Genomic DNA, 23,919 nt, shown 5'->3' with positions numbered 1-23,919 from the left:
AGATAGTATGATTATATATAGATATGAATAGGTGTGCTGGCCAGTACAGTGTATGACGTCACAAAAGAAGACAATAACACCTGTTTATCAATGTTAGGTGTGTTTACGTGACCAGGAAGACACATTGTACAGAACCCGATGACCTTTTAGTCTATGTTAACCTATCCTTTTTGGCCTATACCGCAATTACCTTTGGATAGAAGCGTTTTTGTCACAAAGCCCTAAAATAAGTGTGTACTTTAAAAGGTTACCGCCTTATATCCCTACGGCCCAATAGTCCGAAGGCCCGTCAGTCCGAAGGCCCATTAGTCCTAAGGCCCGTTAGTCCGAAGGCCCAATAGTCCGAAGGCCCGATAGTCCGAAAACAGATAATACAATTTGGATTTATATGCGAATAGTACTTGAAATGAAACAAACGTTTATTATAGTTTTCGATGCAAAAGATTTGTTGTAAACTTGCTAAGGTATACTTACATGTATGTGACTATAGAATTGATACGGAAAATGATATGAAACAACGAAATGTAGCGTATTTTCAAAAAGAGCATAATCTTGAAATACATAAACGTATCTGATATTAAAGAGTATTATTTTGTATATGTACAATGTGATCCTGTTTAATATTTCCCCGAAAAAATATCATTATGTGGACCATTTCCATCATTATGGGTAAAATAAACAATTCAAAGAATGGGGAAGCAAAAATAAGTCCTTAAATACATGTATATATTGTACAAAATAACGACGTTTACAGGTATAATAAAAGTCATTTTTCGATAAGATTTGATTATATACATCATTTATTCATGAAGCAATGTTAATCCTAATGCAATACAGTGTACAAAAAGCTAACAATCGGACATTTTAAAGCTTGCATGTTTGTAAGATAATCCATAGAATGTATGCTTGTGAGATATTCTATAAAATGTAAGATGTTATTTTATTATTTTTTTATCAATTTTTTTTTAATTTTGATGTAATTTTGACCTGGCATTGCTCATGAAGAAATGACAACTTGCTGTCCACAGAAATTGTCAGATCATCAGTGCCGAAAAATGTTTTCGTCAAAATACGTTAATTATAACAACTCTCTAACTTGCAATATTTACTAATTTTCGGACTAACGGGCCTTCGGACTATTGGGCCTTCGGACTAACGGGCCTTCGGACTATTGGGCCTTCGGACTAACGGGCCTTCAAGGGTGTCACCCTTTAAAAGAGTATCACTTCCTGTCGGTTACGTACACTGTATCAGGTAATTGACAATGTATTCTACGTAAAGCAGAATGAAGAAAGTACCTAACATTTTAGTTTAACTGAATTGTAACTACATTGCACTTATTCATTTATAGCATTGACAGATATACTAAAATGTGAATGAGAAATTTTATTTCACCATTAAATGTTAAGCAATCAATGTTTTTGAATTTCCACAGGACGCATCCAGTATACCATTTAATACTACTAAATTTATGTCACATGTTATTATCCATAATACTTGATTTTAATTGTTTGTAATAAAATCAAATGTCAACTAAAACATGACGATGTATTTGATGATATGATTATGATCAGATAGATAATCTCTCTTATGCGTTAGAATTGGGTAGGTCGCTAACCTTATATAGCTCATCCCGCTTACTGTTATTTTGATCTCGTGAACTTGGGTGGAGATAATAAACTTGAATTCTGTGACCAGTTATGCCGAGCTCGAATTGAATTACATTATGTGACCAGTATACGAACACCTAAAATTTTTAACTCGAGTATTTAGTACATGGAGCCGAACTTTACGCCTTTCACCCGGTAAAACCGCCGCCACGTGCTTCGACTCGCTCGGACTCCTCCCATCTCTTCGCGCTTAATCCAATATCTTGACTTCTATTGAGGAAATCAACATGACTGTTTATAAAAATAATCCTGTGCCAACTTCTTCAATAAGAAATGTAGTCGGGTTATAATATAAAGTGTTTACTGATATATTATTTACTTTGGTGAAATTATAAATAGATCAGGCAGTTCGATACAGGTATAAAAATAGGTCCATCTGGATTAGAATAGAAAGGCAAGTACACACAGCTAATACACACCCTAGTATCGAGTGTGTCTCACTTATGATTTTAAGTACCTCGAGGATTAAATGTCATTAAACCTGACCATCTTATCACGAACATTTCATCTTATATACAGAACAACTTATAAATCCTTGGTTATTACACACACACACACATATATATACATGTAATTAGTTTTGATTCGACGTCTCTAGATTTAGTCGCCTTCAGGCCTGATAAATTTTACATACAATGTACATTGTATCTATAGCATAGGATCGCAGATGTTAGTACTCAATCGGGAGATTTCCATTTACATTGGTGTTATATAATAGTGTTATTACTGTATGTACATATTCTGAACCCGGTGTCATTTTATTTATAAACTACATTATGTATATAATTAAGGAGCCAATAAAGTAAAACTGCAATATTCCCTTTCTATAGATACTATCAATTCTGTAGAAGTAACACGTACATATCTGACAGCACATTTGAAATGCATCATTTTGACAAGTGTCTTGAAAAGGCACAGTAAAATCATAATATTCACATATAAACACATGTGATCTGACGTTTTTTCTCACTTTTTACATGAAGCATTTTACCCTAAACATAAAGGACATCTTTATCTTACTATCTAGATGTTGGTAAAATGTAATAATTAACTATTAAGTTACTGTCGATATATTTTTATTCCCACTCTAGCCGACCCAACTCTTATTCTTTTCTGATCAAATTTGGTTAAAATGCATTGAGAATTTTATAACTTGATTTAATTAATTAATTCTATTTCCCACTATTGACTCCCATTCCTAATGGTCAATAGGGTCATGGCCATCTATTCAAAATCTGTTTCTGACCAAATTTGGTTAAAATCCAATGTTAACCTCATAACTATAAGCATTTTAAAGGACTTTTCCTCTATTTTCCCTATTGGTTCCTGCCCTACCTGGTCCAAAAGGGCCAGGTTCACCATTTATATAACATCTGTTCCCCTTTCTCAAAGGATGTTTTCTAACTATATTTGTTTTTTTCATGAATCCAACATCAGAAAGTCTTTCAGATGCAGCAGACCAAATATGAACCAAATCCTTTCACTGGATTCCAACAACAGAACGCTTTTAAGTGTGTCCAATATTCCCCTGTTGACCCCCACCACTCTCCGGACCCTGGGAGAATAGACCAGGTTTATACAAAACTGATTCCCTTTCCAAATGCTTTCATACCTACAGCATAAGGAGGGGGTCATGGCCCTGATTTATACAATTTTGGTCCTCCTCCCTGAAGGATGTTTCAGGCCTTTGGTAACATTCCACTAAATCATGACGACTAGTAGCAATTTAAATGTAAGGTTGACAGAAACAAGTGAACAGACAGACAGAAGAACAGATGGAAGACAGACACCGCAACATGGCATATAAGCTCAGCTTCCCTTTCTGAAGACACTCTCTCTGCTTGAATATCAATTTAAAATTTGAAGCTTGTGAACAATACCAATACAACAATTCTGAATGCATTACTCCTGTCATTTTTTGTTACCATGGTAACCAGGTCACAAACTAAACGGTTTATAGAATATAATATGTCAGGAGGATTTCACCAAAATAATTGTAATGGTGGGCATCCTGTGTAAAAGTACACACATTTTTCTTTCAAATATTTTGGTTGCCTTGGTAACCAAGTACACATTATGTAGTAAATAAGCCATCACTCTGTACCTCAAAATTCTAACAACATTTTTGTAATAAAAAACCAACAAAATAAAAAGGTCTTCCCTATAGTACAGGAACGATTATCAGAAGCATACCTACAACAAGCAGCCATTCAGTTTTCCCCAATTATTGCTGTAATACCAGTATGATATAAATGGATCATCATTCTGGTGTGACTAAACAGTTTAATGAAAATTAGAACAAGGATAACTGACTTTTTATTACAGTCTATTTTAATATCATTTTAAGCATACACCACACTTTGAAATAATTTTACAAATCAAAGCAATAAATCCTGAAATATCACAAAGATTCTGTAGAATTTTGCTAACCAAATCATGTAAATTGGGAAAAGAATAAAATAACAAAATGAGCATTCTTTCATGTGTTTTGCTCTATCCCTTCTCATAAAAGTACCTTATCACAATTTTCAACTGTTTCCTCTAAACCTTTTTAAGAATGAAAATAGATTCAAAGTTTATTTAAAATATAACTTTCAGTTTTTAAAACATGTGCACCCTTCCCTTTTTTCCTTCTAATTAACCAAGTCCACTTTTATTGACAGAAGCTCCTTCTAATCGACTGGTCTCATTACTGTGTTGGCAGTTTTCCTCATCTCCTACTTTTAATTCACTGCTGTTTTTTCCACCTCCCTCTGATGAATCATCACATTTTCTTTTATTTGCTATCTCACCCTGATTTTCTGTAATGTTAGTTTCAGACATTTTGTGTTTCCTCTTTGTCTCACTGAGTTTGTCTCCATTTTCACCTTGTCCAGCTGTCTCAGACATGTTATCAGGTGAATTCTCTTCCTGACAGAGTTCTCTCCACTTGGCTGCTACTGTGTCTGTCATTTCACAGGACCCTGGTTTACGACCATCATCTATATCTAGTACTATCGATGCAACAATTGCTGCATTCTGTTCTGCAAGACTTTTCGACTTTTCCCTGTGAAAACAAATATGATCTTATGTACAATGGGCATATAACTCTTCACGCCAGGCTTAATTTGCATTTCAAAATTTTACTGACCTTTGATATTAAACACATTCTTGTTATGCTGTGTACTTAAGTATAATTATACATGAATCTAGTTGAGAATGGTTTTACGAAGAAGGCAATTGATTATTTAATAATTTATGGTGATTTTATCATTTTTTTCATTATTATAAGTAATAAGGGCATTCTTTTCTCTTCAAAAAGGAATTAATCTAAACAGAAAAGATAGCCCAAAGTGCAAAAATGTTGTACTTTACAATACTAAAGAGGAAACATTTTAGGCAATCATATTATTTTTTTGATATTTAGATATAAATCATGATTTTGACCTGTAACGAGATATTGAAGTTACACCTTACCAGAAGGAACTTTTGTATGTACAGCTACCTAATGTCAGAACACTCATGAAGTAGCGGTCTCCTTCTCGCTCCACCTGGGAAATGAGAGTTTTACAACGGGAATAAATGCAACTGGTTATGAATCATGAAAAGGGACTAATTCACGTACTGGGTAATACCCGATAACATTTGTTTGGGACTAGTATCTCTAGTGGTGTTGGAATGGAACTATTTGTAATCTTCTCGCTGAAATGACATTAGTGCGGGATATCATCTTTTGACGTCGTTCCATCGCCAATAGAAACAATAGTCCTGCACAAATGTTATCGGTATTACTTAGTACAGGAATTATTCCAATTCACTTAATAAGTTTAATAATTTGCTTAACAGTAATAGCAGTAATGTTGATTAAGGTTGGTCAAGTACTTAAAAATAATGACTTCATTTAAATTAGCTCTGTAGTTATTTTAATTACATTCATACTATACATGTAGTAGCAGCACTGTTTCAGATAAAGAGACAAAAACTTAAGTGATAATGTGGATAAACAAAGAACCCAAACTACCTGTTTCCTAACCATCACATTTTGATTTTATGTGCTATGTGAGAGAAGTATAAAGCTAACTCAAGTCTGCTGAAGCTTGCAGCATTAGTGTATCATGATGCCATCTCTCAGGTACCTATCTGACAATTTAGGTTTTATCCTCAACTCACCGTTTTATATTCTGGACGTGACACCTTCTTCCGTTTGGACCACTCAAATAGCCTCTGCTTGGCACTAACCCCCATTGGGTAGTCTTTCCTGGACATCAAAAATATAACTTAACTTCTTTTTATTTTACAATAATAATTACTATATACTATTCTGAACATTATGTCAGTATGGAATTAGTATTGTTTTTAAATCAAAATGATAATAAAAGGAACAAAAAAAAACCCATGAGATGGACTGAAGATATCACTTTTGATTACAGTACAACAGATTGACGTCACTGACTGCCTACTGACTATGATTTATCTCACTTTTTGAAAAATAAACTCATCTAAGTAGTACTTACTTTAGGTAGCGAACTGGCATCTCAACAAAGTCAAAAGTGCCATCAGGTTTTTTCTTAATTGTGATATCAATTTTCGTATTGAAGAGTTCCATTTCTGTCTTTTTCCAAGATGCTTTTAAGTTGTCAAAGTATTGTCGAAGGCCCCAAATATCACTGAAAATATACAAAGTTATTTTTACAAAAGCATGTTCATATAACATCACAAAAATTGAGAAATTACTGACAAACTAATTGTTAACTACATATTGTTAATTATTATGGTATTATTATATGTAACTCCACAATTTGGAGAATTACAGTGTCCAATGGTTTGATTTAAACCAAGACAATTTTCTTCTTTGAAGAAGGTAAACTGTCAAAGTTTTAAATGACCAACCATGGAATTTTCCTTTTCATTACAAGCTATCATTTCATTATTGAGTGTGAAATAGCATAATAATAACAATAACCTGGTGTATCCTCAATCATCTCTTACTCCTATAATGACTAATAGAATCTTATATGGGTCTGTCAGGTGGACACGGATGTCTCCCATACTTGACAGGGTTATCCCATGCTTGCTGGAGAAAAGATTAATAGAATCTTACATGGGTCTGTCATTTGGACAAGGATATCTCAACCTGAGTGAAAGATTTTCACAAGGGTGAAGATATCCCTGTCCACTTGATAGACCCATGTTTGATTCTTTTTCTCCCATTCTTTCACGAAACATTATAAAAATGCAGTTTTAGAAACATATCCAAAGTGCCGCCATCGTAGGAACGTCACAGTGCGTCAAAATTAATGACGTTGCGACAACATACACTGCATGTATTGATGACGTCACGTCTTTGTCTAGTGCCTGTGAGCTGTCTTTTCCCTACCTCGGTTAAAGACAGAGTTATCTTTTCTCTAGCAGCTGCGGGATAACCCTGTCAAGTATGGGAGAAAAACTCTTGTCTTTTACTGGGGTAGAGGAAAGACAGCTCACACGCTATAGACAGTGACATCAGCAATACATGCGGCGGCCATTTTTACGCATAGCGACATTCACATTAACTGAATTTTCACCATTTCCTCGTTTAAGTATGGAAGAAAAGGAATCAAACATGGGCCTGTCAGATGGATAGGGAAATCCATGTCTACCTGACAGGCCCATGTAAGATTCTATTATTCTCGCCTTTTCCTTGGACCAATTACCCTCTTATTAAATATCTCCCTTTGAACCTTTGACCTATGCCCTCTTACCTGACATCTTCCTATAGTATTTGACCCAATCCGATTTCCTCTTTTGACAAATATACTCATTCTTGGAATTCAATGATCAGTATTCTTTTTTGACCTTTGTCCTATTGCCCAAAATATCCTCCTTTGACATGTTACCTGATCTATTCCCTTGAACTTTGATCTGTTACCCAACATAATCTTTTTTACCTACTTCTGATATCACCTGTGGCCTGTTACCTGATATTCTATTATCACCCATGAACTTCGTTCAGCTATCACCTATGACCTGTTAATATTCACCTTTGACTTTTTTTCTGATATCACCTTTGACCTCTCACCTGATATCTTCCTGAGATACTGCTGCCAACATTTTCTGTCCTTGCTCCAGTTCCATATCGTCATGCATCATGTTCAGTACACAGTATTTAATGTTGGTGTGGACATTGTTGTACTGTAGGGCCTACAACATTACATTAACAGTGCCGTTACAACAAGTGTTCCTGTTTACATTCATTCACTCGATAGACACATTGGCTGGTAGCTGATCTAGTAGGCTGGTAACTGATGCAGTAGATTAGATTTTAGGTGGCATGTAAAGAAGGCACTCAATGGCTGAAGCATCGGCAGCCCGACTGATTGCCCCCTGACTGACAAGATCGCCGACAAGATTGAGGAGTAGGCGGAGTCAGCGGATCTTTGATGTTCATACCCGACTCTGTTGTAAAATGTGTTTGATCACGTTGTGTACTATTTCATTTTTTACAATGTATACATTCAATCACTGTATTAAAAATTCTTAATTGTTTTGTTTCACTTATTAAGCGAATGTTTTGAGGATGTTTTGTTCATTAATTATTGGTCATTTCTCTCAACTTCGGGGAGTAGTCATACTGTAGCGTAACGTTATGTATCTACCAATGTTCCAATGGATCAAACTTTTCATCGTGTTTATTAATGTGTTGGGTTTAGATCTATTGTATTCATTCTAATGTTACATGTAATGTCACCGCCGAATCTAACGTTAGCTACTGTTGTACCTTCTGCCTGACTTTTCCGCTTCAAGGTCCGTTTGGTGTGGAAAAACAAATCAGGTACGGCTGACAAGAGATTACAGTATGTCTTATCAGAATACATTCCGATCCAACACAGTTTTGATATATATCTGGATGTTACATGTAGTAGGGGATGTTATTCTAGTTGTAGACTTTGAGTTTGAATGCATTGCCTAAATATTTATAATTTAATTTGATTCATATTCGAGGTAATGTTCTCGGACGTTGGCGCATGCGCGGCGGTAGTTTACAAAATGTTGGTTGATTTTAGCCGAGAAATTGTCAACACTAGATTGAAATGCATCTCTCTGATTAAATACTGGTGACAAAGTTAAAAAAAATCTACGCCTACAGCTTGAATAGCATCCCCTACTAACATCCAGGTATGTGTCAAAGCCGTGTTTTATCGGAATATGTTATGGTCGGTTATACATTGTACCCGATTTGGTTTCATACACCTTGCGGTAAAGTTATAATTAGTCAGAAGCAGGTGATTTCTTTTCCGTACAATTTCTGACTGACTTTTCCGCTACAACAGTAAGTCTTTCCATATGTACTTCACTGATTAGCGCTGATTTAGAGTCTATACATGAGGTAATCAAAATGCATTTGTGTAACCTTTTTACATTATGAAGCTTACGATGCCGATAATTTTATGTAGTAATCGACGACAGACATTTCTAACTGTTTTAGCTTTATCCCTACATTGAAGCGACAGCCAATGAGAGCCGTGCTTACACAGTTTATTGAATGTCGTTGGCAAACTGACTAGCTACCATGCAACCTGACTAGCTACCAATCAAGCGAACCAACTACTAGACCGGCTGTCACACGTACGTTTATTGTAACGACGCTGTAATATCGTCAGAGAGAGCAAGTAAGGAAGCCAATGTTCACCAGAGTGGCACTTCCTTTGTTGTAAAATATAAAACAATTTTCTAAGACCATGCATTAAATGATATCTGCTTCTCACCTTATGACTGCTAAATGCAAAGATTAACACTGTCATTAAACTATTATCACGGGTCCATTATTCTCCAAACACTACATATTACATATAAATCTAGGAAAATTTCAGATCAGTAGAAGAAAATACAACATATCGTTGGATAATCAAGTACTACAAAATAGTTCATTGGTAATAGAATGTAAGTGGGGGTATCAAAATACTCACAACTCTGACATATTCCTTACATACGTCCAGCAGTGGAAGCTTGCCCTCCTTCCTGAAGATGGTTGGGTTCCATTCGGCTTGGCGTGCTATCATGGCAGATTTACAACCAGATTCGTGTAGAAATGTTCCTATAGCTTCATAGGTACGCATCTCTTTGGACCCACCACTGTAACCAGATTGTTTTATAACTCTATATAATTGTGTTGCTAAGTAGCTATTGTAAATGTACTTTGGCACAATGGATTTTAGCACAATAGAGATTGTTGGACAGGTTAACTTGATGAAGAATCTGTGCAATCACCTTAAAGGCTGTAATTATCACAATGATATTTTAGAGCAGTATTTCATTTACAAAAGCCTTAAAATAAAATCACCCTAAATCATGTACAGTAGTCAGTCTTATGTTGCCAGTAAGTCATATAAACTTTATATCATAAGTTACAACCAGTATATATATATAAGATATGACTTGTTATATAACAAAGAACACATATACTGTCGTTTATGGTTAATAAACGGCCTTGTTCAATTCATTTCATGTGTTCTAGTTTTATATTAATTTGAATGTAGTCTTACAAGCTTGCCATGGTGACGGTTCTGTATAAATATAAGATATGACTATGATAGGATTGTGACGAGTTCCCTGAGAGGTACATTTACAACCAGTATATATATAAGATAATACTACGATATGATTGTGACGAGTTCCCTGAGAGGTACATTTACAACCAGTATATATATAAGATATGACTATGATAGGATTGTGTGAGTACCCTGAGAGGTACATTTACAACCAGTATATATATAAGATATGACTATGATATGATTGTGACGAGTACCCTGAGAGGTACATTTACTACCAGTATATATATAAGATATGACTATGATAGGATTGTGACGAGTACCCTGAGAGGTACATTTACAACCAGTATATATATATAAGATATGACTATGATAGGATTGTGACGAGTTCCCTGAGAGGTACATTTACAACCAGTATATATATAAGATATGACTATGATAGGATTGTGACGAGTTCCCTGAGAGGTACATTTACAACCAGTATATATATAAGATATGACTATGATAGGATTGTGACGAGTTCCCTGAGAGGTACATTTACAACCAGTATATATAGACGAGTTCCCTGAGAGGTACATTTACAACCAGTATATATATAAGATATGACTATGATAGGATTGTGACGAGTACCCTGAGAGGTACATTTACAACCAGTATATATATATATATAAGATATGATTATGATATAGGATTGTGACGAGTACCCTGAGAGGTACATTTACAACCACTATATATATAAGACATGACTATGATAGGATTGTGACGATTACCCTGAGAGGTACATTTACAACCAGTATATATATAAGATATGACTATGATATAGGATTGTGACGAGTTCCCTGAGAGGTACATTTACAACCAGTATATATATAAGATATGACTATGATGGGATTGTGACGAGTACCCTGAGAGGTACATTTACAACCAGTATATATATAAGATATGACTATGATAGGATTGTGACGATTACCCTGAGAGGTACATTTACAACCAGTATATATATAAGATATGACTATGATATAGGATTGTGACGAGTTCCCTGAGAGGTACATTTACAACCAGTATATATATAAGATATGACTATGATATAGGATTGTGACGAGTTCCCTGAGAGGTACATTTACTACCAGTATATATATATATAAGATATGACTATGATATAGGATTGTGACGAGTACCCTGAGAGGTACATTCACAACCAGTGATATTTGATATGGTATTTGGGTGATTGGACAAGCAACGTTCTTGAAACAATGATCAACATGAGAAAATTGGAATGTAGAAAACAGTACAAGTAAACAAATTCACAATTATCATTAAATTCATTAAATATATGACATTATTGTACACTAAAATTAAAACAGAATATATCTAAAGTTAGTTACAAGATATTGTTCATGCTAACCTCAATATTTCAGGGGTTACTATCACTGTCATGCTATCCTCCTCTGGAATATATCATAGTGCAGCTGAAAGTTATGTGTATAAAAACAGATAAGAGAGGTAGTTTGGTCCTTTGATTTACATCAAAATAATTGTATAACAGTACACTGTGATTGAGTGGTGGCTTTAAACTTGGGCTGTAACTTTTAAGGAAGTCTCTGTAGGCCTGTGACCAGTCAGGTTTTTCTTCTGAACTGCCTTCCATTTTGCTATGACATATATTCCAGAGGTGGTAATAACAACAGTGATAGTAACTCCTGGAGTATTGAGGTATGTTCAAACTAATTGCTACATATATAAGCTGGTCATGACTAAGTCAGAGTCTAGAGATAAAATACATACTTGGCGATGACTGGAATATTGACACTCTCTGCTATGATTTTGATGACATGGTTACGATTTGCATGACGAGGTCGCTCCTCTTTGAGTCGTCCATGTACTGCGATAGCGGCAACACCTGTACTCTCAATCATTTTTACCAATGCCAGGGTGTCCTCAAGCTGATGGCAACAAAAATACATTATTATAGTTATTAGCTTCTGAAGCATCCTTCTTGAGCTTTGGAATAAGTATCATACATGTACTCCTTTCAAAATTTTCATTAACTGTTAAGGAATTTCATTACTTAATTTTACAAGGGATTCAAGCAGTGCTGGCAGCTCTAATGATCTGTTGTAGCATTCTGTGTTTGGTAATTTACAATCGAGACATCTTTTTCTTCCCTTTCTTTTGAAATTATTTTAATAATGAGATGGAATATTGGTGTCATGAATGTGATAGAGTGAGAGAAAACACAACCAACGCGTTTGAATACCATTGATCAACTGGCTATTTAATAAAACTGCGTATAACGTCACAATCGTTGTGACGTCATTTAAGTACATGTCGCATAACGTCGCGCCAATTACGTTGGCGCCAAATACACAATATCCTGGGGCCTCGCGAATATTATGTTCACAGTAATATATATTATAAGTATGTAAATAAACAGTATTTAAAAGTAAAAAGTGGAATTAAAGTCTTTCACATCAATTATATATATATATACTTTGACATTATTTATTAATTAGAGTTTAATAAATTAGGATTTATGTCGTGCGTATTTAACTTTTACACCAGTTCTTAATGTTTTCCTTCGCTTTTATCTTTGCCACTCGTGGTATTCTGTTCACGTCTCTGCATGGTCCATCGTTCTCGTCTCCACTAGACTCATCGTTGGCGTCTCTGTCGTCTTCCTGACGGACTTCCAAAGGGTATAACTTGATAATCGGTCGATTTGTGATACCAGAACTTGTGCGTATTACTGCAGATCGCACAAGATTGTCTCTACCATATACTAAATCCTCCACAACAGCAATTTTCCACGTCGTCCTTGGTGAATCATCGTGAACCTGAACTATATCTCCTACTTTGATAACTTGACTATTGCTGCCTGAAGCACGGTGAAATTCCCGCAAAGAAGTTAAGTATTCCTGGCGCCACCGCTTCCAAAAATGTTCTATTAACTGGAATCGTCTGTCCATCTCTCTTTATTTAGAATTCTGTGGGTATCCATGTCGAAAAAGTTGTCGTTTTCATCTTCTGTGTCTTGCAAAGGGTAAAGTACTGAGTTAATCCTTCTTCCGTACAATAAGTGTGATGGGGTTAATGGTGACAGTTCTGTAACGTCTGCACCGATGTATGTGAGCGGTCGGTCGTTGAGTATAGCTTCGATCTCTGTAATAACTGTCATTAACAAGTCGTAATTCACATATGCACGTCCGAGGACTTTTCGTAGACAATTCTTAGTAAGACCAATGAGTCTTTCCCAAAATCCGCCGTACCATGGTGCTCTCTTTGGAATAAATTTCCATGTTGTTCCATAATTATTAAGAGATTGGTGTACAAGTGTCGATTCCGTAAGTTTCCTTATTTCTTCTGCGGCGCTAACAAATGTTGTTCCGTTGTCTGAAATCATAACTCGTGGTAAGGATTTCCTGCTAATGAAACGACGGAAAGCCATGAGAAATGTTTCCTCTGTTAAATCCTGAACGATTTCCAAGTGTACTGCACGTGTATTAGCGCATGTAAATAGACATACATATACTTTCTTGTCCCGTCCATTGTGTTTCACATGTATTGCACCGGTAAAATCTACGCCAGTAACAGTGAATGGTGCAGCGTCCGACATCCTGTCCTTGGGAAGTGGAGGTGGATCTGGTGACGAGTATGCTTTACCCGATACTTTCTTACATGGTACACATTTCCGCAAAGTATTTCCAACAACATTTCGTATTGATGGAATCCAATACTTTTGTCGTAATAACGTTATTGTAGTACCTTTGTTCGCATGCATGTTTCGTCTATGCGTGTCCATAATCAGAAGCCTTGTAAACGAATGTTTCCCGGAAACCAAATATGGAAATCGTGTGTCAAACGGTATTGGGGCGTTATTGATACGTCCTCCACATCGTACAAGACCATCATCATCCAAATAAAGTCGAAGCTGGCGAATGAGATGATGGCTTTTATTCGACTTCAGACTTTCTAGAACATCATGATAGCTGTTGTTTTGTACGACTCTAATCCAAATAATTGACGCTTTGTTCAATTCATCTGGAGATAAAATTCCGGATTTCCGATCCTCTGCTTTTCTTCTACAGTTATAAAGGAATCGTTTGACATAGGCAGTAACCCGTAAGAGCCTGGAGTATGAGTTAAATCTGGTTATGTCGATAACACTACATCCGATATCTGTATTAAGAGTTTGCGTACTGTCATTGTTGTTTGTGACATCAGAATCCACTGTTGTGAGGACGATCGATTCGTTCCTATTCCACTGTGGCCAGTGAGTTTGATTGGTAATCCAACTTGGACCGTTTATCCATTTGGTACTCTTACCAAAGTTTGTAGCTGATATTCCTCTTGACAAAAGATCCGCAGGATTATCATTTGTTGGGCAATACCTCCAGGTAAATTCTTGTGTGAGGTCTTTTATTTCCTCAACTCTCTTTCCAATGAAAGGTTTCATCTTTTTGGAAGAATGTAGCCAGTTAAGGACAATCTGACTATCACTCCAATAGAATACATCCGAACACTGCAGATTTGTCAATATGTGCTTTGCCATTCTAGCTCCCGTCACAGCAGCCAATAACTCCAACTGTGGTATAGTCACGGGATTCAATGGTGCTACACGGTTTTTCGCCATCACTAATTGCGACTGATTTCCACTGGTTATGTATGCGCATGCACCGTACGCTTTCTTGCTGGCGTCTACAAACACGTGAAGTACCGTACCTATGCTTTCTGTGTCTTCTGGTAAGTCTTTGAAATAATATCTCGGAATTTCAGTTGTTGAGACTTTCCTCAAATCGTAACTTAGTTCCATCCATTGACACCGGATATCCTCTGGTAATATCTCGTCCCAATCGAACTTCCTCCTCCATATTTCCTGCATCAGTATCTTGCCGCGTACTGTCACCGGGCTGATAATCCCAAGTGGATCGAAAATCTTTGATGACTGGCTAAGTATTTCTCGCTTGGTAAGCAACGTTTCATCGACATCAGAAATCGGCTTTTGTACGTATGTAATCGTGTCTTTGTTGCTATCCCATCGTAATCCGAGAACTTTTACTTGCTTGTCCTTGTCAAGCACGTCTTTTGACTTGGCTAGTTCGTTCAACGAATCACAGTTTGAAGCCCAAGAACGTAAGTTAAACCCTCCGTTGAGCATTAATGATCGTGCAGAATGAAAGTATTCGAGTAAATCCTCTTCTCTTTCAAAACTTGATAAGACGTTGTCAACGTATATATCATCCTTGATGATATCTGTAACGTCACTTTTGTGATCTTCTAAATGTCGTAGCAACGTGGCGTTCAGTATGAAGGGCGAGCAGGTCGCTCCAAACAATACAGCCTTAAACCTGTAGGTTATTAAATCCGATGAAGGATCAGAGGGATCTTTGAGCCAGTAGAATCTTGTTACATCTCTGTCTTCTTCCTCTAGCTCTATCTGCAGAAAGGCTTTCTCAATGTCTGCGGAGACGGCAAATTTTTTGCGTCGGAATTTCAGAAGTATTGATGTAATATCATTTAGCAAAGGCGGGTCGTTCCGTAAACAATCATTCAAACTTGGCTTATCTTTCGACTGTTGGCAACTGCAATCGTAGACAATCCGTATTGGTGTTGTTGACGAGTCCTTTTTTACTGGGTGATGAGGTATATAGTGCACCTTACCGCTTGTAATTTGATCGTTCTCTACTTTTTCCACAAAACCTCTCTGTTCCTGTTCATATATTATCGATGCATAATGCTTCAACATAACTGGGTCCTTGCTCAATCTGTTTATGACACTTTCCGTTCTCCGGCGAGCAACTTCTTTGTTAGTGGGAAGTGGTGAATGGTCATCTCGCCATGGTAATTTGGCGATATATTTATTTCCGCGAAACTCTATACACGACTGTTTGTAGTTTTCAAGATACGTGCAGCTTTCATCTTCGGTTTTGTCATCTTTTTTCTGTATGCCAAGCGATTCCACCTTCCAAAATTTCTCTAAATCGCATTCGTCTTTTTTATGTGATACTAGCACGTTCATAACTGACATGTTCTGTCGCTGATTTAGAGATGAAGTTCCTTGGTATGGTCCGGATAACAAATATCCTATTTTCGATTTTACAGCAATAGGTCCTTTACCTCTCACGACTTTGTCTTGGACAATGTCCCAGTAATGGTCAGCTCCTATGAGAAGTGATACCTCAAACGTTTCGTCAGCTGAAACGGGGTGAGCTAATTTCAAACCTTTTAGGTGTGGTAATTTTGCAATGTGCTTCCTATTGGAATTAAGCGGTACTGCTATTGTCGGTACAACTAAAACCTTGACCGGTATTTTCTCCCGTGTATTGGTTTGTAGGTAAACCGTTCCAGAGCTGAGATGACGCACCTTGTCTCCGACTTGACCGAATCCCGATATATTAATCGTCTCTTTCCCGGTGGTTTCCATTTGTAATTTATCTGCCAATTCTTGTGTAACGAATGACCTTTGTGCACCTTCGTCAAATAGAATGTTACTTTGGACACACTGACCGTTCACACAAACTGGTGCGATGGCTGTTTTCAATAATACTTGTGAAAAGTGTACTTCTGATGCGGTGTACATCACTGAAGTAGTAGGTTCTTTGAGATTTGTCGCATTTTCGTTGTTTCGTTCTTTCGCGGAACAAATAAAAAAAACATGCGTTTTTTGCCAGGAGATACATGCTCCCAGTAGCTGCACAAAAGTTCCGGATGTAGAAAGTCGGATACAGATTATAAAGCGTGATAAACTTTGTTTCAATTGTTTGGGAAAACACAGAATCTCTGATTGTAAATCTCGGAAAAACTGTAAGAAATGTAACCGTCGTCATCATTCGAGTATATGTAACTCTACACATCGTCAAGACAACATGCAAAATGACGCGATCACATACACAACAAAACACAACGCGAAAGAACGAAACAACGAAAATGCGACAAATCTCAAAGAACCTACTACTTCAGTGATGTACACCGCATCAGAAGTACACTCTTCACAAGTATTATTGAAAACAGCCATCGCACCAGTTTGTGTGAACGGTCAGTGTGTCCAAAGTAACATTCTATTTGACGAAGGTGCACAAAGGTCATTCGTTACACATGAATTGGCAGACGATTTCCAAGTGTACTGCACGTGTATTAGCGCATGTAAATAGACATACATATACTTTCTTGTCCCGTCCATTGTGTTTCACATGTATTGCACCGGTAAAATCTACGCTGCACCATTCACTGTTACTGGCGTAGATTTTACCAGTGCAATACATGTGAAACACAATGGACGGGACAAGAAAGTATATGTATGTCTATTTACATGCGCTAATACACGTGCAGTACACTTGGAAATCGTTCAGGATTTAACAGAGGAAACATTTCTCATGGCTTTCCGTCGTTTCATTAGCAGGAAATCCTTACCACGAGTTATGATTTCAGACAACGGAACAACATTTGTTAGCGCCGCAGAAGAAATAAGGAAACTTACGGAATCGACACTTGTACACCAATCTCTTAATAATTATGGAACAACATGGAAATTTATTCCAAAGAGAGCACCATGGTACGGCGGATTTTGGGAAAGACTCATTGGTCTTACTAAGAATTGTCTACGAAAAGTCCTCGGACGTGCATATGTGAATTACGACTTGTTAATGACAGTTATTACAGAGATCGAAGCTATACTCAACGACCGACCGCTCACACATACATCGGTGCAGACGTTACAGAACTGTCACCATTAACCCCATCACACTTATTGTACGGAAGAAGGATTAACTCAGTACTTTACCCTTTGCAAGACACAGAAGATGAAAACGACAACTTTTTCGACATGGATACCCACAGAATTCTAAATAAAGAGATGGACAGACGATTCCAGTTAATAGAACATTTTTTTGGAAGCGGTGGCGCCAGGAATACTTAACTTCTTTGCGGGAATTTCACCGTGCTTCAGGCAGCAATAGTCAAGTTATCAAAGTAGGAGATATAGTTCAGGTTCACGATGATTCACCAAGGACGACGTGGAAAATTGCTGTTGTGGAGGATTTAGTATATGGTAGAGACAATCTTGTGCGATCTGCAGTAATACGCACAAGTTCTGGTATCACAAATCGACCGATTATCAAGTTATACCCTTTGGAAGTCCGTCAGGAAGACGACAGAGACGCCAACGATGAGTCTAGTGGAGACGAGAACGATGGACCATGCAGAGACGTGAACAGAATACCACGAGTGGCAAAGATAAAAGCGAAGGAAAACATTAAGAACTGGTGTAAAAGTTAAATACGCACGACATAAATCCTAATTTATTAAACTCTAATTAATAAATAATGTCTAAGTATATATATATAATTGATGTGAAAGACTTTAATTCCACTTTTTACTTTTAAATATTGTTTATTTACATACTTATAATATATATTACTGTGAACATAATATTCGCGAGGCCCCAGGATATTGTGTATTTGGCGCCAACGTAATTGGCGCGACGTTATGCGACATGTACTTAAATGACGTCACAACGATTGTGACGTTATACGCAGTTTTATTAAATAGTCAGTTGATCAATGGTATTCAAACGCGTTGGTTGTGTTTTCTCTCACTCTATCACATTCATGACATTGGTGCCGTGACCACAGTTGATCAATGGTATTCAAACGCGTTGGTTGTTGTTTTCTCTCACTCTATCACATTCATGACATTGGTGCCGTGACCATCAACTGGCTATTTAATAAAACTGCGTATAACGTCACAATCGTTGTGACGTCATTTAAGTACATGTCGCATAACGTCGCGCCAATTACGTTGGCGCCAAATACACAATAATTGGTGTTCTTTTTCTACTTGTTTTTCTTATCATGCCCCACACATTTTTCAAAAGATGTATATATATTTACTGTTGTACACATTTCAACTACAGTGTACTTTTGTGATTGTCATGCCCTTGTCCTCCAAAGTTGTTTTTAAATGGTAGGGGAAGTGAATTACATTGGTAAATGATTGCAGATTTAAAGAAGTTGAATTTTTATAAGTTTTTGAAACAGGTTTTTTTTTTTTTTTGGTAGGATGCATTAGAAGTAAGTGCTAATCAGTAAAAAGTTTTTATTGGTCATTGAGGTTCACAAATATCCTCAAGGTGAGTGAATGCTGTACATACTAGGTATCTTACCTTTGGTAAAAGTCGGATTTTACAGGTAACTGGTATGGACAGGCCATTCACAAGGGTAGTAAGGATCTGAAAATAAAGTTAATGTACTAAGTGACCCCACATTTTAATGATTTGTTTAGTACATGTATTCAACCCAAAATTATCGATATTTCTGATATTGTGGTATTTTTATTTGTTTAAATGAAGTAGATACCCACATTCCAGGGCATTGAAAACGAAACAGAAATATCATAGTTCTCCATATCTTTAAATAATAGTGAAAACTATGGATTGCTCCTTACACTGGCACAAGATCAGTATGACCATTACTGGAAACCAACTTTCTTTTTGCATGCGATTTACATCTGTGAATTTCACGATCCATGTAAATTCATGAAAGTTATCTCCATGAATTAATACAAACATCAAGTCATTCTATTGATATGAATTTCCATTCAATTTTTAAATCCGCAAATAGTATTCGTCATAAACTTAATTTTAAGGTCACCTGAGACAAAGTCTCAAGTGACCTATTCTAATCGCCTTTGTCTGTCGTGCGTCATCCGTCACACGACGATAAACAATTTACATTTTCGACTTCTTCTCAACAACCACTGAACCAAATTCATTGAAATTTTGCAGAAACTTTCCTTCGCTAAAGGTCAAACAAAATTATGAATTATATGGTCCCAGCCCCAAAGGGACCTGAGGAGTGGGGCCAAAAGTGGTAAAATAGGCTAAAACTTCAAAAATCTTCTTCTGAAATTCAGGAAATGGTAGAATCAAATACTCTTCATAGATGGAAAGTTCTTGAGATCCTTTACAAAATTTGTGAATTATGTGACCCTGGATGAAATGTAAAATCACAAAATTTAGTAGCCACGAAAAAAAGTTGGTTTACAGCAAATCAGATATTATGGTGGGCTAAGCGTAAATCAAAATGACCTTGAGTTTGCAATACTTACATCCTTGACCTTGTCAGGTTGTGTCAGTAGGGCAGCACCCATCCCTCCCTACAAACAGTCACATTACTTTGTATAATATGTCCTGATAATCAAATAAATGTTTGTGCATCATAAAGAAATCACCCTTAAAAATCTAAGCCTCATCTAATTATCCCTCGTTAACTTCCATGCAGAATTGATAGCCTATCCATGTTACATTAAGGAAATTTTTGACATGATGATAATCTCAACGTTTGTATCAGGCATCCAATTATATTAATCTCTCTCTCTCTCTCTCTCTCTCTCTCTCTCTCTCTCTCTCTCTCTCTCTCTCTCTCTCTCTCTCTCTCTCTCTCTCTCTCTCAAATTTGAACAGGTGAATTTATCTTTCATTTACCTTAATGGAAAATTCTTTTGGGCAACCCATGTTGATGTCAATAGCAGAAACATCATTTTCTCTAATAAAAAAAGGGTAACAATTTGCAACATCAAAATGTGAGTTCAAAAACTATTGTTTTTAATTTGTACATGTATGCAAATAATTGTGTGAACATAATCAAACTTTAACATTTACTGATATTAACAGACAAGAAATTTCATAAGTAACCTTCAGTATTGTAAGATTATGAATACTTTGATACAATATTGATAATTTTTTTGTTGGTATCAAAGTATTCAAAAACTAAATATATTGCATCTTATCACAAAGAGAATGAGTCAGAATGTACACGTATCTACATACAGACATACATATATATATAACTATATTTCTGGTATAGACCCAAGAAAGGATTCAAAAGATTGAATGAGTTTAACTTACACTTTTTTTGCTGCCTTTAATGCTCTCTGTGCATTTGATGTCCCCTGATACAATAAAAAGACAATATCATCATTGATATTGAGATGTTCAAAAAATGCAAAAGTATTTTCATTTACCGGTATACAATATTGCCAATTTTGTATATTTATTTAATAAAAGGAAACATAAGTTACATTTATAACTTGGGCCGTTTTTGATTATACGGTTTGACTGGTTGGACCTAGTTGTTCGTTTATTAATCAAAGACAGACCTGGTGATTTTATATTGTTTTCAGACGAGCCTTGACAAAGCCCTCACAGGCCTGTATTAAAAACTGCAGGTCAGTCAGGATTTATACTTGAAATAATGACTTTAACCAACGTTCCGAATAAATGAAAATGGTCTTGAACTGTGGCCCATCTTATAACACTCTGAAAAAATTTGTATTACTCGACAGTACTTTAGGAAGAGTAGTCAGTTGTTCGTTATGTAGATGAACAACCTCAATTTAGTTTACTCCTAATACTTTGTTGTAGGTTGGCAGGGATGAGAGGGTGGGGAGAGTGGTGAGATAGAGGTATGCCTTATATACCAATTAAAAAAACAATGGAGGTATTTAGGGTGAAAGTGAAAAACAGTGGAATATCACACCTACAGAGTACAGACAGCACCAAGCCCCATATACAATATTGTGATCACCATACAAACTCATGTTGTGTAGGAGGAAGCTTGTTATTAGAGACATCTATTACTTTATACTCTAGAGATCAATATGAAATTTTGGAGCCATAATAAACATTTACAATATAAGATATAGAGATCACATTTGTAATATTTACCATTTGAAAAACTACTTTTCCTTTCTCTTCAGGGCAAGTCCTAAATACAACTGTTTCATCAGAGGATACATAATCAACTGTACCAAGTATTTCTGCAAGAAAAAATAGGATAAAACTGTACAGGTTAAGAAAGAAATTTTGAACATGTATCTAGCTTACATACCTATAATTCACTTCAAAATGTGAAGAATAATTACTAGTCTGATAAATCAGGAAAGGCAACAGCATTATGATAATTGTTTAAATAAAACTATATCATTTGACCATAAATTGTAGCAGTCAGCCATAGAAGGCTATTAGAAGCTCAGAATAGAAGTTTAGGCAAAAATCACTTACTATTTTCATATCTTGTGGTGGCTAGAATTTTAAAGTCAATCACCTCCTGAAAAAAAAACCCCAGCAAATGAAGAATTTTATAAAATTGCACTATGCATAATCTAAATAATATATAAACATAATGTTTTTAATACGTCACAGAAAACGAAGACTGAGTTATAAATGTATTACAACTTTGTTACATTTCTAACTACAATTATTTTAAGTGAATCAGCTAACCAAGAGGCTCAAGGGACCTATGTAGCTCAACTGGTTAATTTATCAACTGGTTAATTTAGTATATATATTATTACATTATCATTAGAATATATCATTACACATTACAGTATCATCTGTATTAGAATATTTATTGATTCATTGTCTGTTTGTCTCATTAATTTGAGTTTTTTTTTTAAACCAAATCAAATATTATAAGAGATATCAATTTATAATTTTCAAAAAATGGAGGTAATTTATTAACAGCCACACAGCCAAATTGACTCCTTTTGGTCCTATATCCATCAGGCCAGATAGAGGGGCAGTTAGACTCAGTTTGTAATCACCTATGATAAGTTAGCTAGGAGCTATGACTCTGGCATATAAACCATTATAAAAATTAAAAGCTCTTACCGTATATATCTACCATCAGACTATAACCAGTATTGGCTGTGGCTTATATGTGTAAAAAAAAACCTTAACAAAGTGGAAACATTCTTTGCAGCTAATATACTCTGATGCAGCTTATAATCCAGAAAATATAATGGTAACTATATGTGTTTCATGGCTGTGACTTGACGTCCATCCTACAATCAGATTTTTAACTGAAAAGCATGTGAGGGCTATGTTTTTGGTAAGGTCTGTTTTTTAAAAGGAAAGACATAGGTGGCCTATAATGTAGGTAGCACAATTGGTAGTCCATAGAGAACATCTAGCTGGTGTTCATTCTGAACTACCAGAGTTCCTTCCTCTTGTTTTACACCATCAGTTAGCTACTGTTGTAGCGGAAAAGATATTCCCTTCTGACTGACCTTTCAGTCAGTCAGAAAGTAATATCTTCTCTGCTAATCAGTAGTTATCGAGAGGAGTGAAGAAGGGAAGTAACTCTGGTAGAAGTTCCAGGTTGGAGTCCCGGTATAGGTTGCTACTATATATTTTCAACTCCTGTTAAATTATTCGGTGTCATATACGTGTGTACATTTGGATTGAGGTTAAAAACAATTGACGTGTTACTTTATTAACTTTATTTACAGTTTTATCAGGGGGGGGGGGGGGGGGGGGGAAAAAAATACAACTGCAAGTATAAGGGAAAAGTTAAACTATAAGTGCGGGTCTAGATACTTACTTCACAGTACACAATATCTGCTCCATATCGCAATGCCAACAACCTCATCGGAAGCGTTGAAACGCGGACCATTGGAGCTAAAATTAACTTGTTGGAATATTCCATTACATAATTTGCCATTTTCAATTTACTAAGTGGATCTTTTTTAATATTGAAGTGTTTCACGCTGAATATGCGTTAATCTTAGTATATGTCATTCTGTGTGGCAATAAATTCCACGTAAATCAATTAACTGGCATGTCTGTCCAGACTGACGAATATGTGCTGTTCTCTCGTTCTGTGCATATGGGCGCAGCCATTTTCTTTTTCATCTATCACGTCATTTTGACGCTTGGAAATTATATATAGAGTGACGTTCGTGACAAA

At 36.2% G+C, this 23,919-nt stretch overlaps 2 protein-coding genes across 3 annotated transcripts; both read right to left on the bottom strand.

Annotated features, from left to right (window-relative positions):
- Nucleotides 1-3,983: 3,983 nt before the first annotated feature.
- LOC138315953 (tRNA-dihydrouridine(20) synthase [NAD(P)+]-like) lies at nt 3,984-23,849 on the bottom strand. Of its 2 annotated transcripts, none has more exons than XM_069257374.1 (14): nt 23,554-23,849; nt 22,233-22,278; nt 21,897-21,988; nt 21,078-21,121; nt 20,655-20,715; nt 20,279-20,326; nt 19,335-19,400; nt 11,963-12,120; nt 9,596-9,761; nt 7,708-7,829; nt 6,164-6,316; nt 5,820-5,907; nt 5,127-5,200; nt 3,984-4,716 (listed from the first exon to the last, which is right to left on the bottom strand). In XM_069257374.1, the coding sequence occupies exons 1-14, from the start codon at nt 23,671-23,673 to the stop codon at nt 4,308-4,310; spliced, it is 1,647 nt and encodes a 548-aa protein (XP_069113475.1). In that variant the 5' UTR covers nt 23,674-23,849; the 3' UTR covers nt 3,984-4,307. The 2 variants fall into 2 exon arrangements, with proteins under 2 accessions (XP_069113475.1, XP_069113476.1); XM_069257375.1 differs by lacking the exon at nt 23,554-23,849 and adding an exon at nt 22,842-22,861.
- Nucleotides 13,122-16,754, bottom strand: LOC138312829 (uncharacterized). Its single transcript, XM_069253583.1, has one exon. The coding sequence runs from the start codon at nt 16,752-16,754 to the stop codon at nt 13,122-13,124; it is 3,633 nt and encodes a 1,210-aa protein (XP_069109684.1).
- Nucleotides 23,850-23,919: the final 70 nt, after the last annotated feature.

The sequence above is a fragment of the Argopecten irradians genome, chromosome 2 (genome assembly GCF_041381155.1).
Source record: "Argopecten irradians isolate NY chromosome 2, Ai_NY, whole genome shotgun sequence".
Classification (NCBI taxonomy): Eukaryota; Metazoa; Mollusca; class Bivalvia; order Pectinida; family Pectinidae; genus Argopecten; species Argopecten irradians.
This window is presented reverse-complemented; position numbering and strand designations above follow the sequence as displayed.